This window comes from Pteropus medius, unplaced genomic scaffold, assembly GCF_902729225.1.
Source record: "Pteropus medius unplaced genomic scaffold, Ma_sr-lr_union100, whole genome shotgun sequence".
NCBI lineage: Eukaryota > Metazoa > Chordata > Mammalia > Chiroptera > Pteropodidae > Pteropus > Pteropus medius.
The window spans coordinates 1,471,164-1,485,646 of NW_024344240.1; the positions used below are offsets into that span (position 1 = coordinate 1,471,164).

General features: G+C 35.2%; 1 protein-coding gene across 11 annotated transcripts in view; it reads right to left on the bottom strand.

Annotated features, from left to right (window-relative positions):
• Positions 1 to 2,586: 2,586 nt before the first annotated feature.
• YTHDF3 (YTH N6-methyladenosine RNA binding protein F3) overlaps positions 2,587 to 14,483 on the bottom strand; it is a 35,863-nt gene continuing 23,966 nt past the window's right edge. For all 11 annotated transcript variants that reach the window (XM_039868851.1, XM_039868849.1, XM_039868845.1 and 8 more), the window contains one exon: positions 2,587 to 5,656. In XM_039868851.1, coding sequence (XP_039724785.1) covers positions 5,633 to 5,656 — 24 coding nt within the window. In that variant the 3' untranslated portion in view covers positions 2,587 to 5,632. The remainder of the gene's footprint in view (positions 5,657 to 14,483) is intronic.

Consider the following 14,483-nt stretch of genomic DNA (forward strand, 5'->3'; position numbering starts at 1 on the left):
TTTTTTAGGGCAGATTTACAGAAAAATTGAGAATACAACACAGAGTTTCCATATACCTTTTACCCAGCTTTCTCTATTATAAACTTGGTACATTATTATGGTACCTTTGTTATAATTAATGGACCAATATTGATATGTTAAAGATTTTTAAGTTTTTGCCTAATGTCCTTTGTCTTGCCCAGGATGCCATTAAGGATCCCATATTTTAGTTATAGTGTCTCTTAGTTTCCTCTTGGCTGTGATTGTTCTTCACAATTGTTTTTGATGACCTTGACAGTATTGAGTGCATGTTAGGCATTTTGTAGATTGCTCTTCCTTTGGAATTTATCTTGTGTTTTTCTTATGTGATTGGGGTTATCAGTTTTGGAGAGAAGCTCACATAGGTAAAGTACTATTTCCATCATGTATCAGGGTTACATACCACCAACATATGCCTGTTGATCTTGATCTCCTGGCTGAGATAGTGTCAGTTTCTCCATTCTAAAATTACTTTTTCGCCTCTTCCTTTCCATGTTGTACTCTGTGGAATGAAATTCAGTCCACACTTGAGGAGGCAATTATGCTCCCCCTTATCCTTATATATTTAAAGAGGAGTGTGGGAATCTGCTTATTACTACTTAGCCTCATCTCAACAGGCTTATGTGTGACTACATTTTCGTTTTTACTTAGATCTTTTAGAATCCCCCCCGCCCCCCGCCACTTTCCCCCGCCTCATTTTTTCAACAGAACAGTTTTATATTGGAGGAATCTAATGGATACTTACACCTACTCCCTGAATTAATTCTAATTGTGTGCACAGTAGAGCAATGGTTTTAATAAAGGATTGGAGCTTTATTAATAGAGAAGATTTAAATGATGGCAAAATATCTCGATCTTAATGTGTAAAAGTAATTTTAAGTAAAAGTAATTTGTCTGTGTTGAAAAACCTGAGGCAGGAGTTAAACAGTATATTATGGTTAGAATGGTACATTCCTTTCCTAAGAAAAGGTGGTTTAAATAGCTTGGCATCTGTTTTTTGATGGGATGCTTTTGAAACACTTCTCAAGCTGCTGCATAATATTCTAGTGTAGAGTATAGATTTGTTAGTACTAAATGCACTAACAAAGGAAATGATTTGTTCAATGTCAATCTACCAGTCAGAAGTAACTGGCGGTCTGGTCTTTCAACTCCCAATTCTAAGATTTTCCCCTATACGGTTAATTCCAATGTGTCAGAAATATCCAATATTGTTTTAAAATGGCATTGGAATATCTCTCTCGAAATGTACACTACATAAAGGGGTATTCTTTGGAGGGGCAAGTGGGGTAGCAGAAAGGGATGGAGAACCCACCAGTGTTATAGAATCTAAACTCATGTCTTCCTTGCACATAAATTTTACAAAAACAGTTTTCATTTACATTTAGTCCTAATGTTGTACAGGTAACTCAACTCATAGACAAATTCTGAATTTAGTGCACTATTTATAGACAAACTGCATGTAAACTGCCACTACTACATGATACATAGATGAGTTCTGCTTCTCACTATTGCACCGAGAGGAATGAGGAAAGAATACACATCAAGATTATGCAATGGCAAGTTCTGTGATCTGAAAGCAAGGAAAACCTTAGTCCGTTAACTTCTGACTGCAAGAGTATTTTAGTTCCTACACTAGAATTACTAAATCTAGCATTAGTAATTAAGATAAAGCCGAGCCAATAGGAATTAAGAGTCTCAATTACAAATGTAAGTATGCTCAAGAGATGCAAACCCTCCTGTTAGATGACTAGTAAAAAGGCTTCTGATGCTGTTATGGTGTGGGACACTTGGGGTAGTTCCATAAAACCATGCCCTGGTCACAGGCCAACACTGTCATACGCTACTGGTGGGTTTTAACAGCTCAAAACTCCTGTCCCCATCTGGACAAGTACCTTAGAGCACAGGTCCCCAATCCCGGGCCACGGACACATACTGGTTCATGGCGTGTTAGGAACCAGGCCGTGTAGTAGGTGGTAAATGGCGGGCAAGTGAGCGAAGCTTCATCTATATCTGCAGCCACTCCTCAGCGCTAGCATCACCACTTCAGCCCCACCTCAGATTATCAAGCATTGGGTTCCCACAGGAACACCCGACCCTGGTGCCAAAAAGGCTGGGGACTGCTGCCTTAGAGAACCTAGAAATGATCAATGTACCATCCTGAGTCACCATGATCTGATCGATGTAAGCTCATCTATCTCAAAGGATAATGTACAGACTATTAGAAAAGCATCCCTTGGTTCGAAGAACGGGGGATTCAGGGTTATTAGACAGCTGGGAACACCACTTCCTCCTATTACATGAAAATAAATAGGCCTTTTTCTCTTTTGCTCTTAATAGTAAGAGCAGGTAATTCAATAAACTCACTTGTGTAGATAAAGATCAGGATACAGGATCCTCCCTCACTTTAATTCCCCCACTTAATTTAAATGGCCAACTAAAACAGTGATATAATCTATTTGTACTTGACACATATGTCAACCAGGAAATCCAGAACAAAGTCAATAAAAATGTTATGTTTTCTAGCAGGCAATACATGTTTATAAAGATAAAATGGAAAGAACACAGATATGAGTGAACAATTTTTATTGAAACCCTCAAAGATTAAAGAGGACCAAATGGTGAGTTTGGGTACCATAACAAAAAAAAAAATCTCACCTAACTGTACCATCATTCACAGGAATGAACAAACCCAAACACGACAAAATTCAAATTCTCATGTAATTGCTACAAGTGACTGTAAATGAACTAATCATTTTATCATAACCTTTCTTTAATCATACAAAAAAGAAGGGAATTTACATGGCATAACAAAAGATATGCAAAACTTAATGAAAACACAATTTTCTTAAATTTCTCAAACTTATTTTTATAGGATGCAGAATGCACTTGAAATGATTAAATGACTTAAGCTGATTCTTTTTTTTTTTATTGCAAACTGCTTTAACATCAGCTTAACCTCCATGCATGGTATTCGAAAAGAACACAGCTTTTGAATTAGAAAGATCACTTAAGTTAAAATGAGGAATTAAGTATTGAAATGAGGAAAAGGCCGGGGTTTCTTATGAAAGGAATCTTCAAGTACCAATATGTATAGAGAAAGAATACTAATTTTGGTTACATTTTCCCCCTTACTGTTAAATATACAAACTATAATACCTTTCAAAATAAAATACCCACATGATAACTTTAATAAGAAACATTCAAACCAGATCTTGGAAAAACATTAAGCAAGAAACTTACTGGGCCAATGGTGTCTTTGTGATGATTCAAATATCTGATTATATGTCTCCTGCTATATAGCACAGGTTCGCTCCCTTTTTGTCCCTACAGTTAAGAAACAGTTGTGCTATTGAGACAACCTGCGATAGTTTCATTTAGAGGAAAAACATTTTGCAATACACTGAAAGACCAAGGAGGAAGATAAAGTAGGTGCTCTAAAGAAGACTTAAATGAGAAAAAAAATTACCGATTGAAAAGATAGTTTTTATTTCCAAAGGAATGCTGCACCCATTTCACTTAATATTAGAGACCCAGGTTAAAGGCACTGGGATGTACTGCTCACGACGGACAGACCGCTCCGCTGGACATTGCTGAGTCCGCTACCGCAATCAGCCTGCTTGCTGAGTGTTTCTGTGATACTTCTTACACAGAAACCAAACGCAAATTAAAGTTTCAATCCATTTATAATATAACTAGTTTTATAAAAATATTCAGAGTTGCTAATGAAGCACCAAGAAAAAGAGAACCTCACAGCGAGGACTCAGATCCTTTCTACGAGGTCACCCCTTCACGCTTTTCTCTAATAGGCCCTTCAGAGTGACAAGTCATCTTTGACGTGTCCTACCTATACAATCTTAGGGATGTAGAACATTTCTGTGGTTACTATACCCAAATGCCAATTTTCATTATAAATAGTTAAGAGACATGTTACAAGATTTCATGGCTTACTCTTAAAAAGGTAAAACAGGTGCAACTTTCCTTTAAGAAAGTTTTTATTTTATAATATACCATTAATATTTTAATGTTCCCTTCAGTAAACACTGATATAACTACAACGGGACTACCAAAGACCTGTGAAGAGCTACGATTATCTACAAATACTGTATTTTATTTCATTTGAATACAGTATCTGTACATTTTAAGAAAACATTGTACAAAAATTTTATATAAATGAAAGCCTCAAAGAAATGTCACTAAATTTTTGAATTGAAGTGACCAAAGATGTAAATGTAAATGAAAACATTTCTAAACATGATGTAAACATAAATGGAGTAATGCAAAACACCAAGGTATTCAAATCTACTGTATTGCTATTTTCACCCTTATCGTATCTTTCTACATAGCTTTCTCCTTTTAGAACAGTAATATAAGGGGCAATACATTATCTTCATAACCTTATGCCATCAAATCAGTTAATACAGACGCTTGACACAATTATACAAAATCAATTTGTTTCAAGATACAAAATTAATGTTGATATGTAATTAATGAAAAAAAAAAGATGTTAGATAACTATAAGAATACCCAGATATATGCTGTATTCCCATTTATATAGATCTGATCAATAAAACATCAACACATTCACTTACTGATTTAATCCATGGATCAAGGCCATATTTTCAAAGTATTTTAAGGATGCCAGGACACTGCAAAAGCTGGAGAAGAGTTGAGGAACAGTATATGCTTGCTAAACAAGAACTATGTTTATTTAGCTAGTGAATACCTACAGTAATAAATTTTTACTTCATGATAGCAATCAGGCTCGCAAACACCCAGAAACAGGAATTAAGGGTTTTAAATGTAGTTATAAAGGTCATAAAAAGTCTGATTAGACTGAGGTACATTTACTCAAAATTTTGAGATTCATTAAGTGGTAGCAAATAAAATAATTCCTCAGACAAATGCACATTTTTCAGTATACATGTTATTGGGGGAAAGAGGGAAGAAGAATGTGCATTAACCGGTGAAGTCCACCAAGCTGCATATCAATATTCTGTTACACCAAACAGTTTGAAGACAAGGGAAATGTTCTAATATAATCTCAGATTATGTTTTATTTGGCTAAAATAGAGCTTAAGGTTGCTTTGCCATATTAAAAGTTTACTACAATAATTTTTCACATAAACATTTAGACTTGAACTCCAGGACTAAATGTGGCATGATTATTTTGCTTTTAATCTGTCAAATAGCTAAAAATCGACAATTTAAAAACTACAACAAAGAAAAAGTTGAAGCAGTGTGACTCTTACATCATTGAACCACTTCTAATGGTTAACTGTTAGTATTTAACAAATTCAAAGAGTTAATGAATCCTTGCATTCATTCAGTCTTCTGTGCCTTAGCTAGGATGCATAATTACAAAAGACAGCAGATACTGGTAAAAGCTTCAGGACAGAAAGTGCTTGACGAAGTTACAGTTCTCAAGTGTGTTTGGTGAGAGTATAAGGGCAGATGCGCTGATGATAACCATTACAAGAGTCAATTCTGTGTTAAAGAGTTCAAAGATGTCACCTTAAGCAGAAAAAAAGCTTTAATAACGTCTTCTTTGACTTATTAGGCATTTCCAGAGTCTACTTCATTAGTGTTGTAATTCTAACAGGACATCTCCATACAGTTATTGTTTGTTTCTATTTCTCTCCTGAAAGAAAAACACACAAAAAAAATTTTAAAAAATGCCATCATCAAGATTATGAGCACACATAATATAAACCACCTCCCTAATATGTTCTTCAAGTACTGTTTCAAGTCATTAGTTAAAACCGTTTTGGTTTACTGTTACCTATACACACCACGGTAGAATGATTACTACAAAACACTTCAAAATAAAGAACTCCAACACTTACTTAAAGAGCCTATTTTCCCATAGTATTTTAAGGTGAGAATATTACAATAACGTCTTTCTAGCCCTCTCGATAAGTTCTTGATGGTGACGTTATCAAACACACTAAAAGGACTCTAGCAATTTGAAAACTAATGACTGAAGTAGGGTTAGGAGGAAAGGAAAAGAGTTGCATTAAATTTTCAGTGTTAATTGAAAAATACTTTGAATCACAAACTTCCCCCATATAATATTTTGCATTATATCTAACTTTCTATTATCAAGAAATATTAATATTTATCAATAATTCCTTCTAAGACAGCAGAAACCCCTTGAATGAAGGGTAAACTGAGTGATGTATTCATGTTTACTAACCAAATATCTACCAATAATACTTCTGTCTTTCAACTGAATGCATCATGTAATCTGTTTGTACCAACTTGTTTTAATGTGTAACTAAGTGGTTCTCAAACCTCAGCAAGCATCAGAATTACCAGGAATGCTTGTAGAAACACTGACCATTGGGCCCCCAAAGGCTGAAGCTGAACCTATGAGCTTGCATTTCTAACAAGTTCACACTTAGTCCTAATATTGCTGGTCCAAGAACCATGTTTGAAATACATAAGACATTTTTTCACTACTCCCATTTTATTTTTTCATGAGTAATACATGTTCCATAATAAATAAGAATATACTTTGCAAATGGTCAAATTAGTTTCCCATCCTCTGTGATACCATTAGAAAATTACATTTTAAATTCTAAAGAGAACTTTAAGTTCTTTGCTACTAAATTCCTTTTTTTCATTTTTATATAATCCTAGAACCTGAATAACAGTATTTAATACAGAAAGCTAGTAAATGCCCTACTTCATGATAACTACAAATAAAATTACTTCAGACTCATAAGAATCAGTGAGATACTCTGAAATCAAAGAACCAAAACAGACACAGAGCTATCTAATTAATCACATTTCAAAAGGATAAGCAATAAAAACAAGACCAAAAAAAAAACCCCTGGTACCAGGAAGCTGTAGTCTAATTTTACAAAGGCCCTAAAGCTTTCTAAAAACCAGCCTAAACATAAGTTTAGTTCTTAGCTGAAGGAAACAGATTTGTATGAGAAATTTTAAATAGATGTAAAACACAGTATTAGAGGTGAAGCAAGAGGACCTAACAGCACACTGCTCACTCTTCCCCCAAAACTACAGAAAAAAAGGCGATGCTATTTAAGGATAAGTTCAACAAAGAGAGTTTTAATTCAAGATGATGAGTTGTATCAATGAGGATCATGTGTTATTTAAACACAAGTTAGAGATGTTTCAGTTTGACTGTAATCAACTATGCACTTTAACTGAATCAAAATACGTAGGTTACATACAAAGACATCTATGTATGTAAGGGGTAACTTCTAACTCAGTAGACAAAAAAAAAGGGGAAAAAACTTCCGTCAATCAAATAGGGCAAAAGAGGGGGAGAGCCTGAAAGATCTAGATTAATTAGAAAGCACAAAATAAGATGACAGTCACATACATGTATACCATTTATACATTTGTATCAAGCAGCTGAAAATGTAGATTCATCAATGAAAACACAAAATAGATCAGATTTTACGTTTTTAAAAATCTATGTACAAAAAATAAATTTAAAATATAAGAACACAGAAAAGTTAAAATAACAAACCAAATGAAGATTATATATTATAGATACTATGTTAATATCAGACAAAATAGATTTTAAGGCAAAAAACACTGTTTGAAATAAAACAATCACTTTATACTGAATAAACTTTTGTAAAAAGCTTTAACAACAGTAAACTAAAAATACAATTCTACATATACTAAAAGTTATCAGAATAACAAAGAAAACCTGACAGGTTCCTAATTATAGCAAGAGAATTTAACATTATTTCTCTTGGTAACTGGTAGAGCAGACAAGTTAGTAAAAATATAGATTAAATACACAGAATACAGGAAATAGCCAAATAATTAAGAATACACATTTAACAACCATAAAAACTGACTATATGCCAGACCAGAGAACAAATCTAAATAAATACTAAAGAGTCATTTTCTTACACAAATTTTAGAAGCAAAACAAACCAATAATCCCAACAAAAACACACAAAAAAATCTTATCCATATTTGGAAATTCAAACACATACACTTCTAATAGTCTCCCCCAAAAAATCACATGGGAAACTTGAAACCTTTTACATCAGTACAATAGAAAAATGGAACACCTTAAACCACCCCCGACATTTAAATATTTACATGCAGAATTTTTTTAAAAGCTGAAAATAAGCTCATCATCAAACTCAGTATGTTAGAAAATGAATAACAGTAAGTCCTCAAATGCAGAAGGAATGAAATGAGATAGCGACAGAAAAAAATGAAACAAAACAAAAATAAAGAACTAAAGAACGAAAATTAAAAGCTGATGCTCTGAGAGAAAGAAAACTTAATAGAAAAAAAAAATCTCTGATTAAAAGAAAAAAGGAAAAGAAGCATAAATATGAAGATTGATAGCGCTAAAAAAATATAAATACTATTAATGTCATATGCCAATATGAAAACCCTTGGACAACTTACCAAAAGAAACTCAAGAATAAAAAGAAAACTTGAAGAGACTTATAGTAACTAAATAGCTTTAGCCAATAATTAAAAATCTACCCCAAACAAAAAAGCCACCAGGCTCATATGGTTTTACAGGTGCACTTGAGTAACTGTCCCAGAACTGATTACACTTACACAACTGTTTCAGAGACTGGAAAAAGACATACTATTTCCTGATGTAATCTGTTAGCAATACTTTGATGCTAGCAATGTCAAGCATGAGAAAGCTAACAGTTTAGTCTCACTTGTCACAAAGGATCTCTTAAGGGCTATTTTGCTGAAATAGAGTGTAGTGGAGCAGAAGGCCAGTGAGAAGGCCAGCACAATAATAACAGCTTTTAGAACAAGGTGAAAGATGCAGAGTTAGTGAAAACTGTTTGGATTCTGGATACAATCTGAAAGCAGAGCCAACAGGACTTACAGACAGACTGATTAGATATGGGGTGAGAAACATAAGTATCAAGAATGAGACCAGTGTCTAAACAACTGGAAGAACAGTGGCGCCCTCTACAAAGATGGAGGTTTTGAGCCAGCAAAGAAAGGAGTTCTATTAAATTTAAGATGCTTATTAAACAAGTAAGTGAAGATATCAAATAGGCAATCAGATACACGAGTCTGGAGGTAAGAGGAAAGGTCCAGGATAGGCATACAGATGTGTAGTCCTCAGCATGGTGAACGTCCATCAATAAAACGTAAGCCCCCCCTGAAGCTGATACCTCTGCTTTAATATAGGTACATATCACACAGCCCACATCACATCACATGAACTGGTATGTCGTTGGAGGTAACACAGGGAGAATCGGAACCTGAATTACACAAAAGGAGCCACGGCCCAGTACATGGGAGAAGGACTAAGCCTCTAGTGATAGCTCAGAAGATGACGCACTAAACATGTACAACTCTTTAGGATTACGAACTTTCCAAAGTGATTCAAAGAACTCTATTATTACTTTTAATAATGGCTGACAATTCAAAAAATAATTTGCAGAGGGATCCCTCCTCCCTCCCTTTTCCATTGACAGAGTGAGGCCTCAACTAGGCAGGTTCAGAGATTTGAGTGCTTCAGTCTCTGCCAGTGGGGCTTCTTCCCCACCCTGAGCTGAGCAAAGGCTCTGGAGACCACCATATGATCATATGGCTAAGAAATTGGCCTGTGAAGATGAACTCCAAGGGGAAGTTTACTTGTCAACCCATGGTTGGGTGGTTTTGTTGGGTTTTTGTTTGTTTTTTTTGACAGAGCTTATTAACAGATGTGCTAAGAAAAGAAGAGCCAGACAATAAAATTTCCTTTGGTGCCCTCAGAGGAGCCAAGAGCTTACCCTTAACATTACAGGTAAATAATGTATTTCCTTTTAATCAGCCGTAGGTTTATCACCATTAGAAATATTTCAGTAACCAGACTTGTGCACAAATGAGCCACCAGGGAAAAAGTAACTGTGCATCTAAGAAGCCAAACCATCTAGAAAGAAAATGAAGATAAGCATTCAGAACACAATTAAAGCAGAACTGCTGAAGGAGGCCGTGAACGGCTAGGGGGGAAAAGTTCACAGTAGGCACGTGAGATCCAACTGCAAGGGAAACAAAGACCCTAGCTTAGAAATCTGAGCTAAATTTTTCAAATTAAAATTTTCAGTAGATGAATTAAAGAGGGAAAGAGTTACTGCCTCATCAGGGGAGTGTAAGTGCAAGTACCATCTCAAATCAGAGAGCAGGAAAAAAAGCTTGAAATGACAAAGAAAAAAATAAGAGAAGTATAGACTGAAGACAAAATGGACATTCTAGAAGTAGGAAAAAGAGCAAATGGAAGAGCTAAATGAAAAACAAAAAATCCACAAATTCTTGGATACTCCTCCCTGCATAAGGTGGGGCTTTATTTTCCTCCTCTACAGTAAAGGCTGGAAATACTGACTTGCTTCAAAGAACAGAGTATGCAGAGGGGAAAAATGGACATTTACATTGGAGAATCCTAGAAGACACAACCTGAACCAAGTGGTCGAAGTTAATATCCCCAGCAGTCAGTTATATATGGTCAGATGAGAAGGACATAACACTTACATGGCATTCTTCCCCACACCCTGCAACCTCAACCTAATCATGAGGAAGTGTTAGGCAAACTGACAATGAGGGACACCTAACAAAACACTTGACCCCTAGTCTTCAAAATGTGAAAGCCATGAAAGACAAGGAAAGAAACTCATAGCATGGAGACTAAGGAGACATACTAAAATGCAAAGCTGCTGTTTCATATCTTGAACATTCATACAGATTTTTCAGTTCTTTGTAAGTTAAATAAATGTCTAATTATTATGCTGTACACCTGAATCTAATAAAATATCACACGTCAACTGTAACTGGAAGAAAAAAATTAAGCCTGTAGTGTAGCAGTATTGTACCAGTGTTAATTTCTCTGTTTGGATAAATGTAATATGATTGTGTAACTGCTAACATTAGGGGAAACTAAAGGATATGTAGAAACTCACTGTATTATCTTTGCAACAAAATTATTTTAAAAGTTTAAAAAAATTATAAGTTAGAAAAATACAACTTCCAAATTATCATATTAAATATCATATTGCTGTAGAAATATGAAATACATATACATTCTACAGGGTATTGTTTATTTTAATGGCTGCCCTGTTTCTCTTTTTATTGTTTATAATAAAAGTAAAATTCTGCCTAAGTTAAAACCAGTGAAGTATAAGACTACATTTTTAAATTTTAAAAGAAAAAGGTGTGCACGTGTCAAGAAAAGACAAAGTTTACAGATGAACAATGACTAAATTCATTGAACTGAGTAATAGATTCAATTCTTCAGGAAAATCAAGGACTCACCAGAAACAAAATGTGCAGAGGTTGGCTGACAGGACTGGAAAAATTCATGCTAAAGAGTAGAACAAGGGCAGTAACAGATGGATAAAATCCCCACCTGTTCAAAAGCCTGTACATTTGTTGAGTCATTCAAGTGCTGTAATACTGAGATACGCTTGACATGCACTTTCCCAACACGATACACCCTTTTACAGTAAGAAGGCAAAAGACAAAAAACGTAAAGGAAACAGACCAATTCTACACTGTAAAATAAATTCAAACCAAAGAATCATAAAGAGAAAAGACAATGATTTTGCTTTGGAGGTTCTGTTTCTGGAAGTCAACTCTTCAAACTTTAAACTTGTTTCCATTTAATTGAGACTAACATTCTTGATCCTCTGCATGAGCACACTAATAACTAAATGTTTTAAAAGATTCCAGCGCCTGAGTTTGCATTTATAAAATAAAGTAGCATTTCATGTTTGAGAAAAGAACAGATGCGGTCTAATCATATTTAATATCAACCAAAGATCAAATAATCTCAAAGTGTACTACAAAATGGAAGAGTTGGGAAAAGTTCAGATAGTGAAAAATGGTGAAGAACAGTAACAGCAGATGTTAGTGTAGGTGGTTCAGTGAGAGAAAGAACATGGTTCTAAGACTTAGGACTAATTCATGTTTTTAGCTGTGATTTAGGTTCAGCAAAACAGTATCACTCAACACACTAAATTACTTTTTATTGTAGTCTTACTTTGGTCCTAGTTTCCACTCAATTTCATGTTTAAGTAACACTATATTAAAAGTAAAATTGCAAGAAAAAGAAAAAAGCGAAAACATCAAAAAAGAAATAAAATGGTCATTATTTGTAGACAACATGATTATTAGGCAGAAAATCTTAATGTTCTATTAGGACTAGAACTACTAAGTGAATTGAGCAAGGTCAGTAACAGGACATTTCTATAAACAAACTGGGTGTAAAACTGAAAATGCAATTACATTTACATAAAATACTTAGCAATACATTCAGCAAGAGACATGCTGGCTCTCAGCACTGAAAACCATCAAACTTTACTGAGCAAAATTATATGTTTGTCTCACCGCAGACTGAGTTCTAAATAAAGGGGGGCTATTTATCTTTAGTGGCTTATTGGTAACTTTTAGTATTTATCTGTTGAATGAATAAGGAAACAACTCAAAAAAACACATGATATATACAGCGATACAGGTTGACCAGAATACAAGATGTGTGCTAGTATTCTAAGAAAAAAAAAATTGACCTGGGACCTTGTAACAGAGGCACTTAAAATAGCCAAGCAAAGGGAAGCCATGGACAACTCTAGTTTGAAGTCAAATTTTGGACTCTTGACTATAAAATGAAAATAATATTTCAGATTGTCATTCACAAGTGGAATTGTGCACTTGTATCTTTTTATATCCTAGTTCCTTTATTATATATCCAAGACCCCTTTTTCCATTCCTTTGATATTTCAAATGCGAAAGACAGCATAACAATATTGAGTGTCAAATGTGTAAAATACATATTGAAAGGTTGAAAAACCTTTCAATAAATTCAAAGTTTTCTGCCAAGAGACAATAAAGTCAGTTTCAGAGATTAGAGTGCAATATACAGCCACGTTACTTAATGACGGAGATGTCTGAGAAGTGTGTTGTTAGGCAATTTCATTGTGCAAACATCATATAGTGCATTTACACACACCCAGATGGTCTAGCCTACTACACACCTAGGCTACGTGGAGGAACCTACTGCTCCTAGGCTACAAGCCTGTTCAGCATGTCAGTGGACTAAACATTGCAGAATATAAGACAATGCTAAGTATTTATATATCTAAACATAGAGAAGGAACAGTAAAAATATTGTGTAGAAGATAAAAAATGGTACATCTGGATAAGGCACTTAGCATGAATGGAGCTTGAACGACTGGAAGTTTCTGTGAGTGAATGATGAGTGAACGTCAAGGCCTAGGACACCACTGTACACTGCTGTAGGCTTTATAAACACTGTCCCACCCCCCGCTTCCTTCTGACACGGTCAGAAATAAAACATCGAAGCTGTCACTGCTCCTCCATGAACAGGGATGTGGGCTGGACTGATCCACGATATCGGAGAGAAAGTGGCTGGGTACGAGGCAGGTCACCATAATAGTGACCGTCATGAGGGAGTGGAAAGTGGCCTGAGGATCAGCAGGAATAAGAAATCAAGATGGAGAGAGAAAGGAACACAGGGGATTGTCATGGCAACGTGGTTTCAACTATTGCATGCTGGAGCAGTGGTCGGATTAAGGAACTTTGTGGTATTCATTTAAAAAAAAAAAAAGACAGTGTCTAACATGATGAGAGTGCAGAACCGGGGATTTAATATTTTGACTTCGTAAATCTGCTTTTGGTTCCACTGACCCTACCTGGCACAAAGGACTCTCTCTCTCTCCAGCATTGAACTGATAGAAAAATAAAACTTATCTATGCTTTACATCGTGACAATGTGAAAATATTTCTAACATACAGGGACAGGCTGGCGCCACACTACCACGAAAGCTTTTGTATTAAATGGCAATGGTACCTCATCATGGTTAAGGTAGCTCCTATGGACCTCTGTCCTCACACAGGATCTTGGATCCCCAACAAAGAATTTATAGCAATGTAACTCTGAAGACCACCAAGCAAGACATGGAGGGGACTGCACCCTCTGAATACACAGCATTTGAGGAGACAGGCTCCTCTTCCTGAAACCGGCCAGTGGCAATTTGGGATGTCCTTTGTGCACTCAAAAATTGAAGTGCTGCGAGTGAGAAAGAATCTTTGCCAAGCCCCACAGATACTGCTCCCGTCAAAGGAAGAAAAATTCCTCTTATATCACATATTTTTATTCCTTCCAAGAAATTCAGCTCTATTACAATCTATGAGACCATCATCATACATGTGGTCCACTGCTGACTGAAACACTGTTACGTTGCACATGGAAAATTAAATAATTTAAGTTACTTCCTGAAACTTTATTTCATATTTGGTTACGGTTAAATATATACGATCCTGAAGTAATCATGTATTTGATGAAGAAAAATGAAATAACTGAAACACCATTCAATAATGACTGTTCATACCGTTAGCAGGTATGGAAGAAATAGCTCCCAAAGATATTAACCCAATAAACTATCGGTAGTTCATTTACTAAAAACTCATAAAATTCTTTATCGGCATTAGAACACAGA